Source organism: Aythya marila (genome assembly GCF_965140915.1).
Source record: "Aythya marila genome assembly, chromosome: 2".
Classification (NCBI taxonomy): Eukaryota; Metazoa; Chordata; class Aves; order Anseriformes; family Anatidae; genus Aythya; species Aythya marila.
In genome coordinates, this window is record NC_139043.1 from 145,776,271 (window position 1) to 145,793,179 (window position 16,909).

The following is a 16,909-nucleotide window of genomic DNA, read 5'->3' on the forward strand; positions in this document are numbered from 1 at the left end:
CATTTGTGCAGCTCGTCACCTTGAAAAACCTCTTCAATAAATGCCATTTATCCTGGCTAAGATGACAATGAAACACCCAGAGTAAGGACTGCTGAAAGGTGTGCTCACACAATACCTGGAGCAACACACGTGCAGAGTCTGCCCAGGAACACAAATCTGCACCCAAAATGCTATTTTAAGCAGTTTTCTTAAACGTGGAAGGCAGTGACTGAACACTTCAGCACAAGAGCTACCTGAGGCAAACACTCACAGATATTAATCAGGCTTAATTTTATGAGTAAAAACCATATTTACATTTCTGAGTGCTGATAAAGTTTAATGGGGCCTGAAAAAAAAAGGAGACACTTTAGTGCAGCACTTCATCCCGACTAATACATCCTGTTCCTCAAAAGGAAAACAGGGAAATGGCTGCGCTGGTTTTGTTACCCTCTTAGTGCCACGTGCCGTGTAGGCTCAGGCACAATTCCACTTCCAGGTCCTTTCACAGCTGGCTGGCCATCCACAGCTCTTCCCTCGCCAAACTCAAACCCTCTCTGCCCACCAGGCGCCTCAACTGGAATTTCCTGCAACTCTTCTCACTGCTCTGTATTGCCTAAAAGTCCTCTCAGACATCTGCAAAACGAGAGATGGGAAACATAAATAGCACCAAGCAGCACAACAGATGTCCAAATTACCAAAGGCAGGGAAAACATACCCTTAGTAGCACTTGCCAAGTTGAAATGGGGCAACTTCAAATAGCATTACAATGCGTGGAATCCAACTGGCCACAGAGAGCTGTGTGATTTGCTGAAACGCATCTTAAAATGGCTTAATCTGCTGCTATCAAACACACCTATGTACATGTAAAACCCTCCAGTATGAATGAAAAACAAGGAGCCCACAAGAGTGGGTATCAGCTGCCTCATTAACAATCTCCCTTTGAAGATCAATTTTAAGCTTCGGGGTAAATCAAAGCTTTTAGATCATCTTTCCATAAATTTTAATTTACACCTGTGAAGATGCAGATAGGCAAGGCTGGTTTTTTTCCACGGAAGCCACTGACAGTGTATTAAGTAGACACAGAAGTGTGCATGGCTTCACGTTAATCTCTCTCCTAACACAAGGAGGATAGTTACTCTTCTCACCTACTTTTCCAAGTTCTTCAATTCCAGGGCTTATCTACAAATGACATTCGAATGAAGCAGAAAAATACCTACATAAATATACTTACATAAATTTACATGCATCCTTTTACATACTGCTCATAACCAACTTACAATACGTTTATATGTGATACTTGGGATGCACAGTCCTTGCTTTCCCAAAAGAACCAATTTCTAATGTGTAATGTATCAGGTAAACAGCTATTAAATGAAATCCGATTTAAATCTTTCGTGCTTCAGTCGGAATGGGCGCAGATAAAAGCATTTGAAATGTCAGATATTGAAAGGCCTAACCCATGTGGCAAACAAAAAAAATAAATATTTAGATTGTGTCAACAACTGAATACCTCCTCGAAGGCAAACTTGACTGGGGTTTAAAGGTAGACCAAAGTATTTATTTATTTTTTTGCAAGTTTCAAAGTCCGGGCTTTAAAATATTTTTGAATTTTCATAAACTACTGAAATCTTTCAGTCTTCAATTTAATATCCGTAGTGAGAAATAACACTAGACCCCACTGCACGCTAACAAGTTCTGCCAGGCTGTGTGTCAAACAGACATAGTCTGAAAAATAAGTGCTAGATAGATATCTGTATCTTATTAGAACTCAAAAGTTGAAACACATTTGAAGTAATTTCATTTTTAGAAGTCTCTGGTACCAGCAGACAGTAATACACACTGCAACGTGGCCCGCATTATTAGAGAAAGGTGCTGTTTTTGTACCAGAAATTAGACATTTTTTCTTTCAAACATTGTTTTAATACATATTTCTAAGTACATATCATCAGTTGATGTGCTTAGATACTTGTCCTTTTGAAGAAAGGAGGATGCATCTAGCCAGTCCAGAGGAAGAAAAAACTTTTCATCGGAACTACTTTACCGTGTTTTATTTACCTCTTCAGGTTGGCATGAAAAAACAGCGGGCTGACTAACGGGGAAAAAGACTGAAGTCCAGGTTAGCACGGATCTGAATGGACTGATGGCAAAGCAGAAGGAAGCAGCAGCACGCAGTGCAGAAAGGAACCAGCCAGGAAACACATCTGCTCGTGGCATCAGCACAAAACACCACCTAATTCACAGTCAGAAGTTTTCCTACCTCAAAAGCTACAACGTGAGGAAAATACAGCAGAGTATGGTCAGTTCATCCAAGTGCAGGCTTCACCGTAGGCAGAGCTCCAATTATGCCCTCTGTTTGAGCTCCGTCACAGAATTAGAAGGAAGTAAACTATACAGAAATACGCACTAAAATGGAAAAGTCAACACTGGGGAACAGTGGTAATACACGGGGGTTGAGGAAGGTATCAGCTTGAATAAGGAATGAGGCTGATGGAAATAAGCTCTGATGCTTGAATATTTGGTATCTGCAAATCTCTTCTTGTGTGTGGAAATGTATAACCAAACACTTTCTTCTTTCAAAGCTAATGCTGATGCAAATAGAACAGGGAGCAGCCAGAGAGCGCTTCTGCTGTCTGGTGGAATGCTTCCGTCAGACACATCGGGGCGTCTGAAAATAGCAGCCCACTTTCTGTAAAACTAGAAGCAATATATGGATTTAAGAAGAGATACACGTCAGGAACTCAAAGCTTGAAGACCAGCTTTACTCACTTTGGGTAACCTGTTCACTAAGGACCCTCTATACAGCTTGAGGCATAGCCAGGCTTCTGATTAAACCATCAAATATATTCTCTTACAAATCGGTTAACTGGCAAAATTTAACAAAGAATTGTTCCAGGTTAGAAAGCTCCTTGAAGGGAAAACTGGCAGCCCATTAAAATCCCCACATGAGATAAGACGAACAGTCTGGTTGGTTTTGTTCTCAGAAGACAGTTGTTTATACTAACTGCAAAATCCATTTTTAAGGACCTTTTGCCACAGAGAGTTTTATCATCATCTTCAGTGAGACCAGTATTTTATCCCCATCCACAGCAAGCTAGAGGGATTTTTATTTTATAAAGGACCAACACATAACTCCAGAGATGCTCCAAGGCAACAGACCTCTTATGTGTGAATTCCTACATGGGCATGTGTGGAAGTTGGGTTGGGAGGCAGATGAGAACCACCACTGGCTTGGAAGTTTGATTCTCTGCCCAGAACATCACTTTCTAAAAATAAAAACAAAATTCCCTTCTATCCTTCCAGTCAGGAAAGGCAGAAAGACAGAACAGAGGAGCTATACAAAGTTGGCAGGCATGGATTTACAGAGCTCCTTTTGTGAAGGACGTGTTCTAAGAGATAAGAGACAAGACACGATGCTTGCTGGATGCAGTCCAAGTAACACAGCAGAAAGTGCAAAATGCCCTTCAATACCCACACAAGCCATTTTTGTTGGAGAGCAGGGGAGCTGCAGTCATCCTGGTATCTGAATGGGAATGCTATAAGCCTGCCAGCACAGCCAGAAGTCAACACAAGTTTCAAGGATTTTGGTAGGGTTTACTTTGTTTTCCCTTCGCGGGAGGGAGAAGAAATAGAAGAGATCATGCTCAAAGGAAGACACTTTCTAAATCCAGCTTAAGTTGTGCCTTGGGTCTCATCCTTCGTTTATTCCACTTTTTGGAGCAGTGAGTAGGTTGTGCAGAATTTACACAAGGCATGCACACAACCAAGGAGCTTCCTATCAGAATGTAAATATTAGCTTTAAAAAGGGAAAAAAACAACAAAACATTGTTCCCTGTTGTCATTCTATGGTTTGATCCATGCTCCAGCAGCTGCTACGGCTCCTCTTGGCCAGGGATGGCAGAGGAAAACGGAAGTTTGGCTGAGCTTGCACGCTGCTGACGAGCACACGCACTGCTCACATTAGCAATATTGCTTCATTGCAATCCAGGTCAAATGCCAAGGACGTATTAGGACTTTAAAAAAACACATCACAGAGCCTGTAAGGTTAGGGGTGAACCAAAGCCGCTCACTCAGCAGCAATGTACTCGCTTCAGAACTGTTCTTCAGTGACAGAGCCTGGGGACACAGCGGCCATGGGGAATGCCCTTCCCCTGCACGGACATCTGCACGCGATGCCGTGGTCACTGGGCATCCAACAGCACAGAGAAGCTGCCTTTTGTTTCCTTCCAGCTCAGCAGCCTGGAAAGATTGCCAGCTGCACGATTTTGGACCTCCCTACAAACCAAGAAGCTTACAGGGTTATCCAGGGAAGCCCGCAGTCCAGGAAAATGAATGAGGGCCAATAGTGTCGGACATAAAGAATAAGGACAAACGAAGACTTTCCTTCCAAATACAAACACAAGCTGCCATCATTATTGTCCACAGAGCCCAAAGGCCACAGCATTAGCTGGTATCCGCTCCACCGTCTGAAACCTTACACTTGTTTAAGGCAGCTGAACACCAAGCCTTACAGCTTTTACATTTACTTAAGGTACAGAAGCGTCAGTGAATACAGATTTCAGTAAATCTTGCTTTCTAAAATATTATTCATCAACGTATAATTCAAATGGTAATTAGAAGTGTTCACATGATTGATGACACATTTAAATTACAGGTTTCCAGCTTTTTTTTTTTTTTTTTGGTAAAGAAAAGATGACTTCCTTTTTCACGTGTCGCTTTTTCAAAGTGCAAGTCCATCTAACAGATGTCTCGCAGATCTGCTTGTCAATGTAACAAGTTAGACTTTTTTTTTCATTACGACAAATGGTAGAAACCACACAGCATTCTGTTAAGCTCAATATTGACACATCTGCTTACCACGTGTATTAGTAGCCATGTCAGCCACTTTCTGAAAGGCATCCAAGAAGGCAGCAGCTGCTACTACTGTAGTCCTGAAATGCATACAGATAACAAAACATTAGCAGTGTCTCATTGCTGCCTATTTAATTATTGCCAAAAACATTTAGGCTTAGAAAGAATACCACTGAGAACTTGTAGAGGCCACGAAAAATATCCTCTTTTATACGTGATCTTAGCCTTCTCCCTCCTTCCTCGCTTAATCTCTTCCTTGCTTTGTGTTAGCACTATGGACTTGGAGGCAGCCAGGCTAATTCTGAGCTGTGAATTGCACAGGACAGGTGCTCTTTCAAAAGAGCACAGCCATCCCCCTTCGAGTTGATTTCCTCTGATGAACTAATATTAAGCAGTCAAACATGAAAAACAAATCTAACACACATTATACTGCACCCATTAGTGTACAAATTACAACCACTGTTATTTCCAGGGAACGTGGATGTTCTGAGAATAGGCACGCAGGACCTTCTTTTTATCTAGGATCCTGGCCAAATGCTTCCCTGAATTCCTCATTTGAGGAGCGTGAGCATCCCTTGAAACAGAAAATAGCAACCTCTTAGAAACCAGACTGTTTGGGAGTTCTTGGGTAAATGGGAAAGCAGCAAGGCAGGGGGTTCTCCCCTTCAAAAAGAAGTTTATTTTCCTGATCCAGCACTCCTGGAAGAGCAAACAGGGCACAGGTCCCTTCCTGAAAGGGATGGGACCTCTCCACTAACCCCAACTCCCTCTCAGTATGAAAGCACACACAGACCACCTGCCTGTTCAAGTGGATGGCGATGGCAAACGTGAGCTCCACTTTTCCAGCTGTGTTTGTTCTACATAAGTTTTTAGAGCGCCAGGCACCTCAGGTCAGGAGCAGGTTTCTGATGCTTTCTAGTCTGGTCGACCTAATTTAAATGAAACTGGGCCAGAACTCTACAGGTAAAGTAGGACTGTGCCCTCACCCCAGCTACCTCGGGGTGCTATTTCTGCCCACCTTTTGTATCGGTAACTCTGATTTCTTCTCCTTACTCTACAGGTCAGCCTCTCCAAACAAAATCCTGGAGGAGGACTGTCCACTTCAAGAACTCCTTGCTACTCTCAAAAACAAAACAAAAAACACCAGACAACACAGGAGACCTGCAAGAAAGCTGATCCTCAGCCAAAAAGAACTCCAGAACTGGGGCAGATTTTAAGATATTATGCAAGTCTCTCTCCAAATATGCTCAAAATACAAAAGTACTTAACTGACAGCATGGTAAACAGCCCATTGACAGCACAAAAGATTTGATCCCAAACAAGAGGCCGTCAAACAAATGCATAAGGACTCTTCACATGCCCAGGAGATAAAATGGAAGGCAGAAATACCTGACAGGTTTCCAGCAAGCTAGTAATATTTAGCCCTGGAACAAGATAATCTTTTCTGGGATTTTCCTTAGCAGTGTGTTTGTGTCCTTAGTCTTCCAAACCTGCAGGTCATTCTGTTATCCATGTACTGTGTTGTTAATTATTAATTATATTGCTAATAACAAAGTTCCATTTCTCCAGTAACCAGATCCACGAAGACCCAGCTCAAGCTCAGATGACATCTGTTCTCCTTTATCTGAGCGCACAGGCATGAACAAGAGGCAAAAGGCTCGCATCTGCTAGAAATGAACAGCAAACCCTCAAAGCAGGCTCAAGCTGCCTGCTTGCATCTTCCTGTAGCCGCCTGCTTGCATGTTGCTTTAGCTAGGGACGCGCTACACTGAATACAATGCCACAGGACTGAAATCCAACTATTTCTCCTGCCTGCTCTGAAGGCTTGTATTTAAAGAGCACAAACAGCTAGGGAAATTCTCCGTTTCTCTTCTTCCACACTCCCCTACTGCAATGTGATTGCTGGAAAAGGAAAAACCACATGCAAGTGTTTTATTTTAGACATGGCATGGCAGAACAATGTATGCCAGCCCCTTAGATGAGCCTAAACACCAGCTTCTTCAGAAACGGTTCACAACACAATGCAGAACCACAAAACACACTGCCAATAACCCTATCTATTACCACTGCTGCTGTGGGAAAGCGCTGATGCTCTGGGGAGCACAGAGGAGATTGCGGTTTGGGAAGAAATGGAGTTTGGATTCATATGAGCAGAAACAGACTTTACAAGTGAACGAGTTCTGGAGATAACAGAATTGGTCTGAGTGCAGCACATGTGGTACTTATTAACACAAATCTGCAGAAGGTAATCCAGAATGACATTTGCAAAGTATACCCCCAATAAAGTAAGTTTTAATAACCACTGAGGAACAGTTCAGAACAGGAATTCCCTTGGTTTTTAAAGCAGAAGAAAGCGCTGTTAAGACTACCAAAGTCTCTAACTTGTTGAGCCTTCCCCTAATACAAACCAGCTGTATTCTACACTAATAACAATGACAACATATGTCTAATCCTAAATCTCACTAAACAATACATTATCTAATTTTCCACCAGAAGCCATGAAATTTAGCTTGTTTTACATTTGTTTTGTACCACTGGTGATAGATTATGAATTTGCCTGAAATAACATCAGAACAGCAGTCGTGTGTGACAATTACGTACATGGGTGCTGACTATGAAAGCTGCACAAATTTACTAGAACATGCTTAGAAAATTATCCCGGCAGAAGCTGCATTGAATTTTAACGTATGCACACGCAAGTAATTGTAGGCGATCTTGACTGTGCAACACAAGACTTACCGAAGCTGAGACTGCAATTTCCCAGCTTTATTTATAAAATCTTCCCACACCGGGTAACTTCCCTGCAAGAAAAAAAAAGAAAGATACAATAATGAATATTTTGAGCATTCTGGTTTTGATACTGCAGTTTTAATGTTCAAATGAAACTAGAAGTAAAGCAGTAACTAAGACTTTATTAAATCCTAATTCAGTGACACCAAAACGTATTTTCCCAGTAAGGTGACTCTCGTTCTTAAACACCATTCCCAACATACGGGACTTCAACTGGTTCTGACTCCAAATGAAACAGGTCTTCTGAGGAGGCTTTACAGATTCCCCAAGCAAAAACACTGGAGAGGAAGAGGGATTTCACCTGAAGAACTAAGAAACTTCTTACTTCAGATGGAAACAGCAAAAACCTATTAGAAGCGGGGTGTTAGGATGCTGCAGTAACACATAAAGGGAATCTCCCAAAACCAAGGGCAGAATTCCAGTTGTTCTTTTCTACATATGGAGTCTCCATGCAATTTCCAGGTTCCCATTCTCTTATAATAAGGGCTTTTATTTTTCTAACAAAGGTCTGAGCCACCCGACAGACCACCTCAAATCATCTCATGGTAATACAGCGATCGGTCACAGAAAAGGCAGAGCAGTGTAAGACGACAAACTTTCCCAACAGCTGCACAACTTCCTTCTGAAATGGTCCCGAATGACTTTGGAGCTCATTTCTGAACTGACGCTGCTAAAGTAGCGTGGCATTGAGCATATGCAAAGTTTTTAAGAAGGTTTAATTCCTCTTAAATTAAATTTAGTTTCCTGTGAACTTCTCCCCCACTTTTAGAAATTGCGTTAGGAGTTCACATACTAATTTATAGACACAAAGTGTTCTTATGAGTTCTGATGTCTGTTTTCCCATAGTTTTTGTTTGTTTTAAAGTAAGCTTTTATGGTAAAATACCATCCTTTTTAGACCAAAACAAGGTTAACTTGCTCTCTGCAGAACAAGTGCAAATTTTCTGCTAACAGCAAAAACGGTGGTAGAAAGAAACCTCAACATTTCCCTTTGATTGGAGCCTAGAGAGTAAAATAAAAATATCCATGCTTCCTTTAATAAAGGTTTAAGACTTGCTGTTACCAGAGCAACAACACAATAAAACCCAGATAAGGCAGCTCCTCAAGGCTAACATTACCATGGCTCTGACTGGAAGAGGTTGCAAGCAAGTGCAGTTGCTTGTGGCAAACTCAATCCACCCTGATAAAGCGGTCTGCTTTTCGAGTAAAATAAAATCCTTCTCTCACTCTTACCACGAGAGGATGCATATTGTCCTGTTTGGGGTGAAGGCAACCCCTTCCCCAAAAGCTGACAACCTGATTCAGGCTCCTCGGTGCACCCTGGCAAGGCAGCTCTCAGACATCCACGCACCACAGCAAGGCTTTGGGTTCAAACCAAAGGCTCCCTTTCAATTCTGGCTTTGGCCTGTTGGTCACAAATTCCATATTCAATCTTCTCTATCAATCATATTTTGAAAAATGGCTTTGCACAGATGTTGTGTGTGTATCACTCACAAAGCTGAGCTCTGCAGAGGACTTGGGCAGGGCCACAACAGACCCAAGGCCACTGACTGGGGTACCAACCACTACTAAACAGCCTTCAGTGCAGGTTCACTGTTTCTTTCTTGGTTCTCTTTCAGCAGTGTAAGCCAGGTGGTCATAAAACCTCATGATAACCTACACACCATGGAGCCAGTGGGAAAGGGAGAAGGCAAAAGAAGAGACCCGTTATCAGGTTGGCAAAGCCTGGAATATAAAGTGCTTTGTGCCATGCAAAAATAGTCACATTTAAAAATGAAAGAAACCCACTGATTATTTGAAGGGATAAGGGGGAAAAAAAAGCCATTCCCTTAAACCTATTAGTCTTACTGAAATCCCCTACACTGAACTGCATCTCCCCTCTTGCCCGCGTGGTGTGTATGCATTATGCATGCATGTGCCAGGAGCCTTGAAAGCCCGACAATTAACAGCAGGGCCCAAGGCTTTACTGGATTCCTGAGCAAAATGCAAGTCGACAAATGGAGGACACCAAAGCAGACGGTGCCTTCAAAGCATAACTCAAAAAGAATACATTTTTTTGTTTTGTTTTTTTCTTCACCAGGCTGGCCACAAAGAAAGCAAACTCAGACTAGTTACACGCATTTCCACGACTACTTTTTTTTTTTAATTATTATTTTTTTTTTATTTTAAGCCAATCCTATTTACATAAGCTGTAACAACCCACCTCCATATATTGTTTCCCAAATTGGTCTGATTAAATATATATATATATCTATATATCTATATCTATATCTATATATATATCACTGCAATCTTTTCACCTGGGCACTCCTGTACTAGCCCCAAAGCACCTGATGTCATTTGGAACAGAAAAAAAATGAGTGGTTCATTTGATCTGTGTCTCAGCAGAAATTGCTGTTTGCCTTCCCCTTCTGAAGGTGAGTCAGCAGGTTCAGCTCTCTCGCAGTAACACACAACTCAAGCCTTGCACACAAATCTTTCTGTTCCTGTGAGCTTCTCCAAAAAGCACTTCCAGCATTGTATCCTTGCTGAAACCAAAAACCCTCGATCCCTACACCCGAAGCAGAAGTGGTTGACACCTGCCACTTCACAGATCCCATTACCAGGGGTTTTACCCCAGCTGCAGCACCTGGGAAGCAAGGAGGTCACTGAGTGATGCTTGGGGGCCAACCAAGAAGACAGCACAAGAGCTCAACTATTTCTGGGAAAAACACTGCAGGTCCCCAGCACCCCAGGAGCAGCTCCTTCCCCGTGATCTCTTCACGTGCCACCTCAAGCAAGGCAGCCCCTCTCTCATATCCTCGCTGATGTAACATTTGGAATAACTGCTCTGCCTTTCATCAAAGCGGTCAACAGGAGAAATATAGCGGTGGTGGAAACCACACACCAAAACAGCCATAAAACCTAATTCAACTTGCAGTACTGTCTTAATTTAAACACAAAGAAACAGTAGGAAGAATTCGCTGTCTTTGTCTAAGAAGTCCTTTTGTAATGTAAAGTCATTTTTGGAAGAGTAATAAAGTATTTTTAAATGCTGCATTTCCCATAGCTCCTTCTGCAATTTCCAACTGCAAACAGCCACTAAAGGAAATCAGTTTTCCCCCCTTTAAATGTCAGGTCTCTGCATTATCTGTACGAGCAGCAGGCTGCCTTCACCTCTCAGTCCTGCTCAGAGAAACTCGCAGAAGAGCGGTGGCATCTGGGTCACAAATCCTCTCTTTAGCTCCTCACAGAGTAAAACAGGAATCTGTTACAACCTGGCTTTGTTTAAGTGGTCTTCTCGAAGATCATTAATGGCTTAATCTGGGGGTTATTTCCGCAGAGGAAATTTGGGCCTAATTGTTATTTCTTCCTCAGATGTCTCCCTACGAAACACTTGTTCCCAAGGCATGAAGGCCCCCAGTCCCACCACAGTCCCTACCTTCAGCTCCCGATTGAGGCTGTGGCTCAGAAGATGCCATTATCACACCTTCGAGCTTAATGAGCTGCTTTACAAGCCATTAGTCACCTGATGCCAGTGCCCAGCTATGCTCCAGCTGATTTACACCGAAAACAGACAGGGCATCGCCTTTCTGCCTCCGGGCTGAAAAACAAAATGGTGTCTCACGCCTGTCACCTCCTTCACCAGCCCAAAATTAGGGCACTGAAGAGCTTTCCCTCAGGGACAAATACCATAATTAGCAGTGAGAGGCACCAGGCTGAAGGAGGAAAGCACCTGCAAGTGCTGGACAAGAACACCCAGACCCATTAGAGTCTGGGCAGATGTGGCTGTGGCTCCTGGGGACAGGTCCTCAGCCTGTATGTGCGCTGGCTTGCTGCTCGTTCCCTGCCTGCCGCTGGGCAGGAGAGGTGGCACCACCTTCATTCAGTGAAACTTCACCCAAAAAAAGATCATGGACATGAGCATCGTGCCTGGAGAGTGCTGGAAGACCATGGGTGTCTGTGCCCGGGTGCTGGCCAGGGGCTGCAGAGCCTCTGTGGTAGCTCCAATGGCCCCATGGCAGGGCAGAGCCCAGCAACAAGCTGGTGGCACCTCAGGGAAAACAGATTTCTGAAAGGGCAGAGTGGGCACAGGCCGAGGAGGAGGCCCAGGGCGAGGGAGAAGCAGCAGAGGGCCCAGGCCCCAGCAGGAGGAGGGCAGGAGGGGCTCCAGGCCCACAGGCAGCCCCGCAGAGCCCCCACAGGAGCAGGGTGCTCCTGAAGGGGCTGTTGGGGTAGGTGGGCGGAAGGTGTTCTCATTTTTCCCTCTTTCTCACCATTTATATCTATTTTAGTTGGTGATAAAGGTCACCTTCCAAGCTGAGTATGCCTACCAACTACCGTCATGGGCAAAACATTTTCCTTCGTAGACTCCACCCATGAGCATTTTCTTCTTACTGCTGCATCCTGCCCTGTGGAATGAGAGGAGCGGGGGAACATCCAGCAGCTGGCCAAGGTCAACACACCACACGAAGGAAGGGCAGAGATGATCTGTCTTTAAAGACAGATCCTTCCAACCCAAATGACTTCATGATCCTGTCCCTAGCACTTTGGATTTTCTCCCTTCCTTTCAGGCCAGCAATCCTGTGGTAGAAGAAACCCAAAAGAGAAGCTCAGGGATTTCTCAATAAATAAAGAAAAGACTTGCAGCAAAGGATCCAATTTTACTGAAATTGCTATCGATTACACCTAATGGCAAGAACAGGAACCCAGTTTGTTGTATTTATTTAAGATTACAACTTGAGTACCAGCAGTCTTGACAGTTAAAAACTGTTCTGTCACTCCTCCTCCTAAGGAGTTACAATTCTTCTGCTTTTTTTTTTTTTTCCATTAAGTGAAAAGACACTTACTTCCTTTAATAATTTACTCCCAGGCACCCTGAATCCCGGAGGCAAGACGCACCCCATCTTTTAAAAAAAAACTTGTCTGTGTTCTTTTCACAGCTTTCATTTATCACCAAGGCTTTTCAGCCAAATTATCAGCCCTTGCTGGGATGCAACTACAAAGGCAGCAGAAACAGTTTGGTATCTTGTTCACAGCACCAACCCATCTAAACTTTCAGGGCACGGGGAAAAAGGCAGAGCTGCTCTACAGTAAAGCAAATTGAGAATCTAATTTTAGCTGTTCCAGCTAAAGAGGTAGGAGAGAAAAGGGACCTGGCGGGCAGTGCCCTGGTTTTATCTCACAGGTTATCAAACAAGAGCTGTGTGCCCTCCAGAAAGGCACCGACTGACTATCAGCAGACTTCAATAGGAAGAAAAAAAAGGCAGGACTCCAGCTAGCTACAGGAGCTGGACTTCTCCACCTCAGTGTCAGCATTCAGCTCTGACCAGCTGAGAAGCTGAGTCCCAAATACACAGCGCTATTACCCAGTTTCACACCCTAGTAACACATCCGAATGGCTCACACCTACCTCTGGAACAAAACTGGAACTTTGCTACTACGCGTGTCCTCCCAACCTCTAAGTAAATGATGCCTAAAAACATAAATGTGTAGATAAAGTTTCATCTGATATCAGAATCTGAAAGATTATTATGGATGTTTCCTTTCTGTGGTACGCACTGCACTACCTACAAGGAGCAAAGAGACTTCACTGTGCTAGACACCAAACTCACAGATGTTAGACACTCAAAAAAAATGGCCCGTGTAAGTCAGTATGGTCTGCACGTAGAGGCTATCATTTTTCCAGGGGGCCTTCAAGAGAAAAAAAACAGGAAGAAGTGGAGGGGAAGGGGACAGGAAAACAATTGACAGCCTGAAAAAAGGGGTTCCGGCCACAGATGTCTCAGCACATGGGAAGATGCAGCGGCTGACAATCAATTTCCCCACCCAGCTAGCATCTGGCACTGGAAGCTCTTCCTCTCTTCCAAAAAAAATCAGCAGTCAACTGGGGAAAAGGGCGCTTGGCCGATCACAACTGCAGGAGTTACAAAGCACTGCCCAACGCTCACACATCTCTGAGCACAACCCACACGTTTGGTCAAACCTGGCTCGTGGATAACACTGCCTACATCCCAAAATCTCTTGCAAGACACAGGTGAGGTGAGACTGAATGTCACCTGACATGAAGTTCCTAATGACTGTTCCTCATCTGAAAAATAGATGAATAAATAAATAAATAAATCTGCTTGTAGGCTTTTCCTCTTTTTAGGTTGAAAAATAAGCAATTCATGAAGCTTTCTAAGCTGCCTCTTTTTCCATCCATTCCCCAGAATAGCATCAGTCTTCCAACAGACTGAACCATGAATTTTATTAGTGGGAGAGATCTCACTCTTTATGAAGATGCAGATGAAGATGAAGAGGTGGACACACTACCTCTTCCATGATTACTTTGGTTTCATTTACCCCATTTTAGATACACCTGAAATTCAAAAGCAGAAGTGAGCCAACCAAGCCCCAGTACTGATTTCATACAACAAAAAGCCTTTCACAAGAACCAAACATGCAAATCACTGACTGGAAGAGGATGCAGGTACAAACACAGAGTTTGTACCTGTAAGTGAAAGCAAAAGCACGTCAAAGATCAGATTAAGATGTCATTTACCCTGTAACTACCCTCCAGGAACTAAAAGCAGGGATAATTAAAATCAAAGTCTTGTATCTATACACCCATTTCCATTATTTCTGCTACGTGTTGAGGGAACGGGCAGGGGGTTGGAAATGAGTTTCCCGCAGCGTGCACGGTATAAATACACATGCCAAGCTTTGCTTTCACAAGGTGATATATAAGTTATCACAACACTGCAAATTATGCAGCAAAACACTACTGAAGAAGCCTCGTACGCTATTAAAAAAACTACCTACTGGATATTTCTTCTACACATCACGGCAGCACTCGTGTTTTCAAGACTGTTTGTTTTGCAGTCTAAACAGAGAATTGGGACACAGAGAACAAGCTACTCTAGGAGACGGGCAATGGTACAGTGTTTTGATAAAATCGAGACGAATCCAATCAGGAAACCGCAAGAGAGGATATTCACCCCCCTGGGAAGAAGCACAGGACCATCAGCAATTTCTGCATTCCCAAAACCATTCGAAGAACTCAAAAGGATGACCAGCTCCGTGAATAATGAAACACACACTTAGTGAGAACATAGGTATTCAGCAGAGCTCAGTAACCATTTAAAAGGGGCCACAAATCAGGTACGATTCTGCTGTTAGAGCTCTAAAACCTTTAACTTGCATTTTAACAAAGCCAATAAGGTCGATAAGAACCACATCTAACCTCTGCCATCTGCAGCCCAGGTTCACAGCACTTAAGACAAAGAAACACAACTCCAACTCATCATGGTTTAAGTCCAAGCTAGATTGGGTAATTAGCAAACAAAAAAGTTGTACTGTGAGAAAATATATCATGCATAAACATAGAGTCTGCCCCTCTCTATAAACACAGGAAGTTATTCATAAGAGGGGAAAAAAAATAAAAAAAAAAAAAAAAAACACGAAACAACTTAGCCACAGCTTCTGGGGAACCTTTTATCCCATGCTGCATTAAAAAAGCTGGACATTAAGTAGTCCTCCCGAGGAAGCATTTAGTTCCACGTTCTTCCCTGCAGGTCTAAACAAGTTTGCAAGCCTGAATAGCAGATTTCTCCTCGGAGACTCATCAATACCGCCTTTCATCCGCCGACTCATTAAGCGGCCACCGTGCATACTCGGCAGCTATTTTCTAAACCCACAATATTTCAGCCGGATCAAAACTAGGATAATTAAAATATCAAGAGGCACTCATTCAAGCTAATGCCCATACGGGACAGTCTCGAAGCAGAGCCAACAGCCCTGTGCTGGCACCACCACCACTGAGGTTTCATCACTTCTTCCCAAGGCATCCGCAGGAGCAGGAGACACCCTGGTTTGGGTGTTCACTGCTTGGTCTTTGCACAATCTCCATCGCAGGGGCATTCAAAACAATCTCCAGGACCCAAGAAACATCAGTACTTTGGCACCAAGATGCTGCCACGCATCTGAACCGACCACAGAAGTAACACACCAGGGAAGAGGTGGCAGCCAGGTTTTAGTGTCTTACTGCCGAGGTTGAGTCAAAGTTCATGAAGTGCCACCGTGCTTGTCCCCAGCTCCTTGCTCTTCATTTCACTCGTGAGAAAAGAAATAATCTCTTCCAAACTCCAAGTTATTTTGGTTTGATCATGGACGATTTCAACGAGAGGCACCTTACCGCAAAGTTTTACACCATTACACAAAGGGCTGCTGTGAAACTACAAAGCACAAACCTAGGATACCTGGTAAAAAAAAAATCTCATTCTTGCATAAGAAGTGTGGTAGCAGTTTATGTGGAAGACAAAAACGAGAACGAAAGAATCTGAACCTTTCCATACCATGAACCAGCTACATGGTTATCAATAGCATTGTGCACGCCAACAAAATCAGCATTCCCAAGTTCATTCTTACTTGTGTGCTTTTAAAGACATCCGAGGTGATTTATTCACCGCTGTGCGTACACCAGGCAGCATCCTAGAATTAAAATGACCCACACAGCACCGAGGTTGGTTGACTAGAAGAGCAAAAAATACAGAGCTCGTGCACTGCCTTGCCAGACAGCCGAATTCTTGGTGATCCACCACCCTATGTTTAAGGTGCTCCCGTCAGAAGCAGAGACACCCCCTAATTTCAGTTACAAAAAGGAGTTTAACACACTTGTGTTGCCAGCTGATCATTCGTTTGCAGACAGCATCTCCACTGCCTCAAAACATCGGGTTATCACACGGGGAAGAGCAACACGTCTTAAGCAGCAGCAAGAAAGTGACGTGGGCTGTGGGTGGATACAGCAGCATGCATTACACTGACAGCTTAAAAACCATCCCCTCATTAACTCGGTGATCCACAGGTACCCAATCCCTTCTTGTCCTAGGGGAAAGGAGTAGAAGCGACTGAACCTGCAGCCATAGCTCGCCTTTCTGTAAAATGGGAGCCATTCTTGGGAGCTAAGTCACACGCTTCCCCGGCGCTTTGAAGATGAAAGCTGCTATGGTCTTAACCACGAGGCCACCAGACATTTTGTCTCCAGCCCTTCCCAACACCTCGGCATTCGGGCTATCTCACAGCCCAGCAGGAAGACGTCAATTAACATCCTTAAAGGGCAGCAGAGATACCAGGCCACGGGGCAGCACCACAGCAGGCGTCGTTTTGAGCTGGAAAACAAACACTTGAAGAGGCAAATGCATTTCTGTAGCAGCCTCTTTGTGGCACTGAGTCAAACCTCTCCGTCCTCTGAAGCAGAGCAAACACCTCTTCAGCCACTGTTCCTGTCCTGCTCTCAGCCACCAAGTGCTTTCTGCCCTTCGTTAAGGCCACGC

The 16,909-nt window shown here is 43.8% G+C and overlaps 1 protein-coding gene across 13 annotated transcripts in view; it reads right to left on the reverse strand.

The window, feature by feature from the left end:
- The window catches only part of MTSS1 (MTSS I-BAR domain containing 1), a 118,276-nt gene that overhangs the window by 96,222 nt on the left and 5,145 nt on the right, over window positions 1-16,909 (reverse strand). For all 13 annotated transcript variants that reach the window (XM_082754110.1, XM_082754102.1, XM_082754106.1 and 10 more), the window contains exons 2-3: window positions 7,567-7,628; window positions 4,834-4,907 (exon numbers count right to left, since the gene is read on the reverse strand). In XM_082754110.1, coding sequence (XP_082610236.1) covers window positions 4,834-4,907; window positions 7,567-7,628 — 136 coding nt within the window. The remainder of the gene's footprint in view (window positions 1-4,833; window positions 4,908-7,566; window positions 7,629-16,909) is intronic.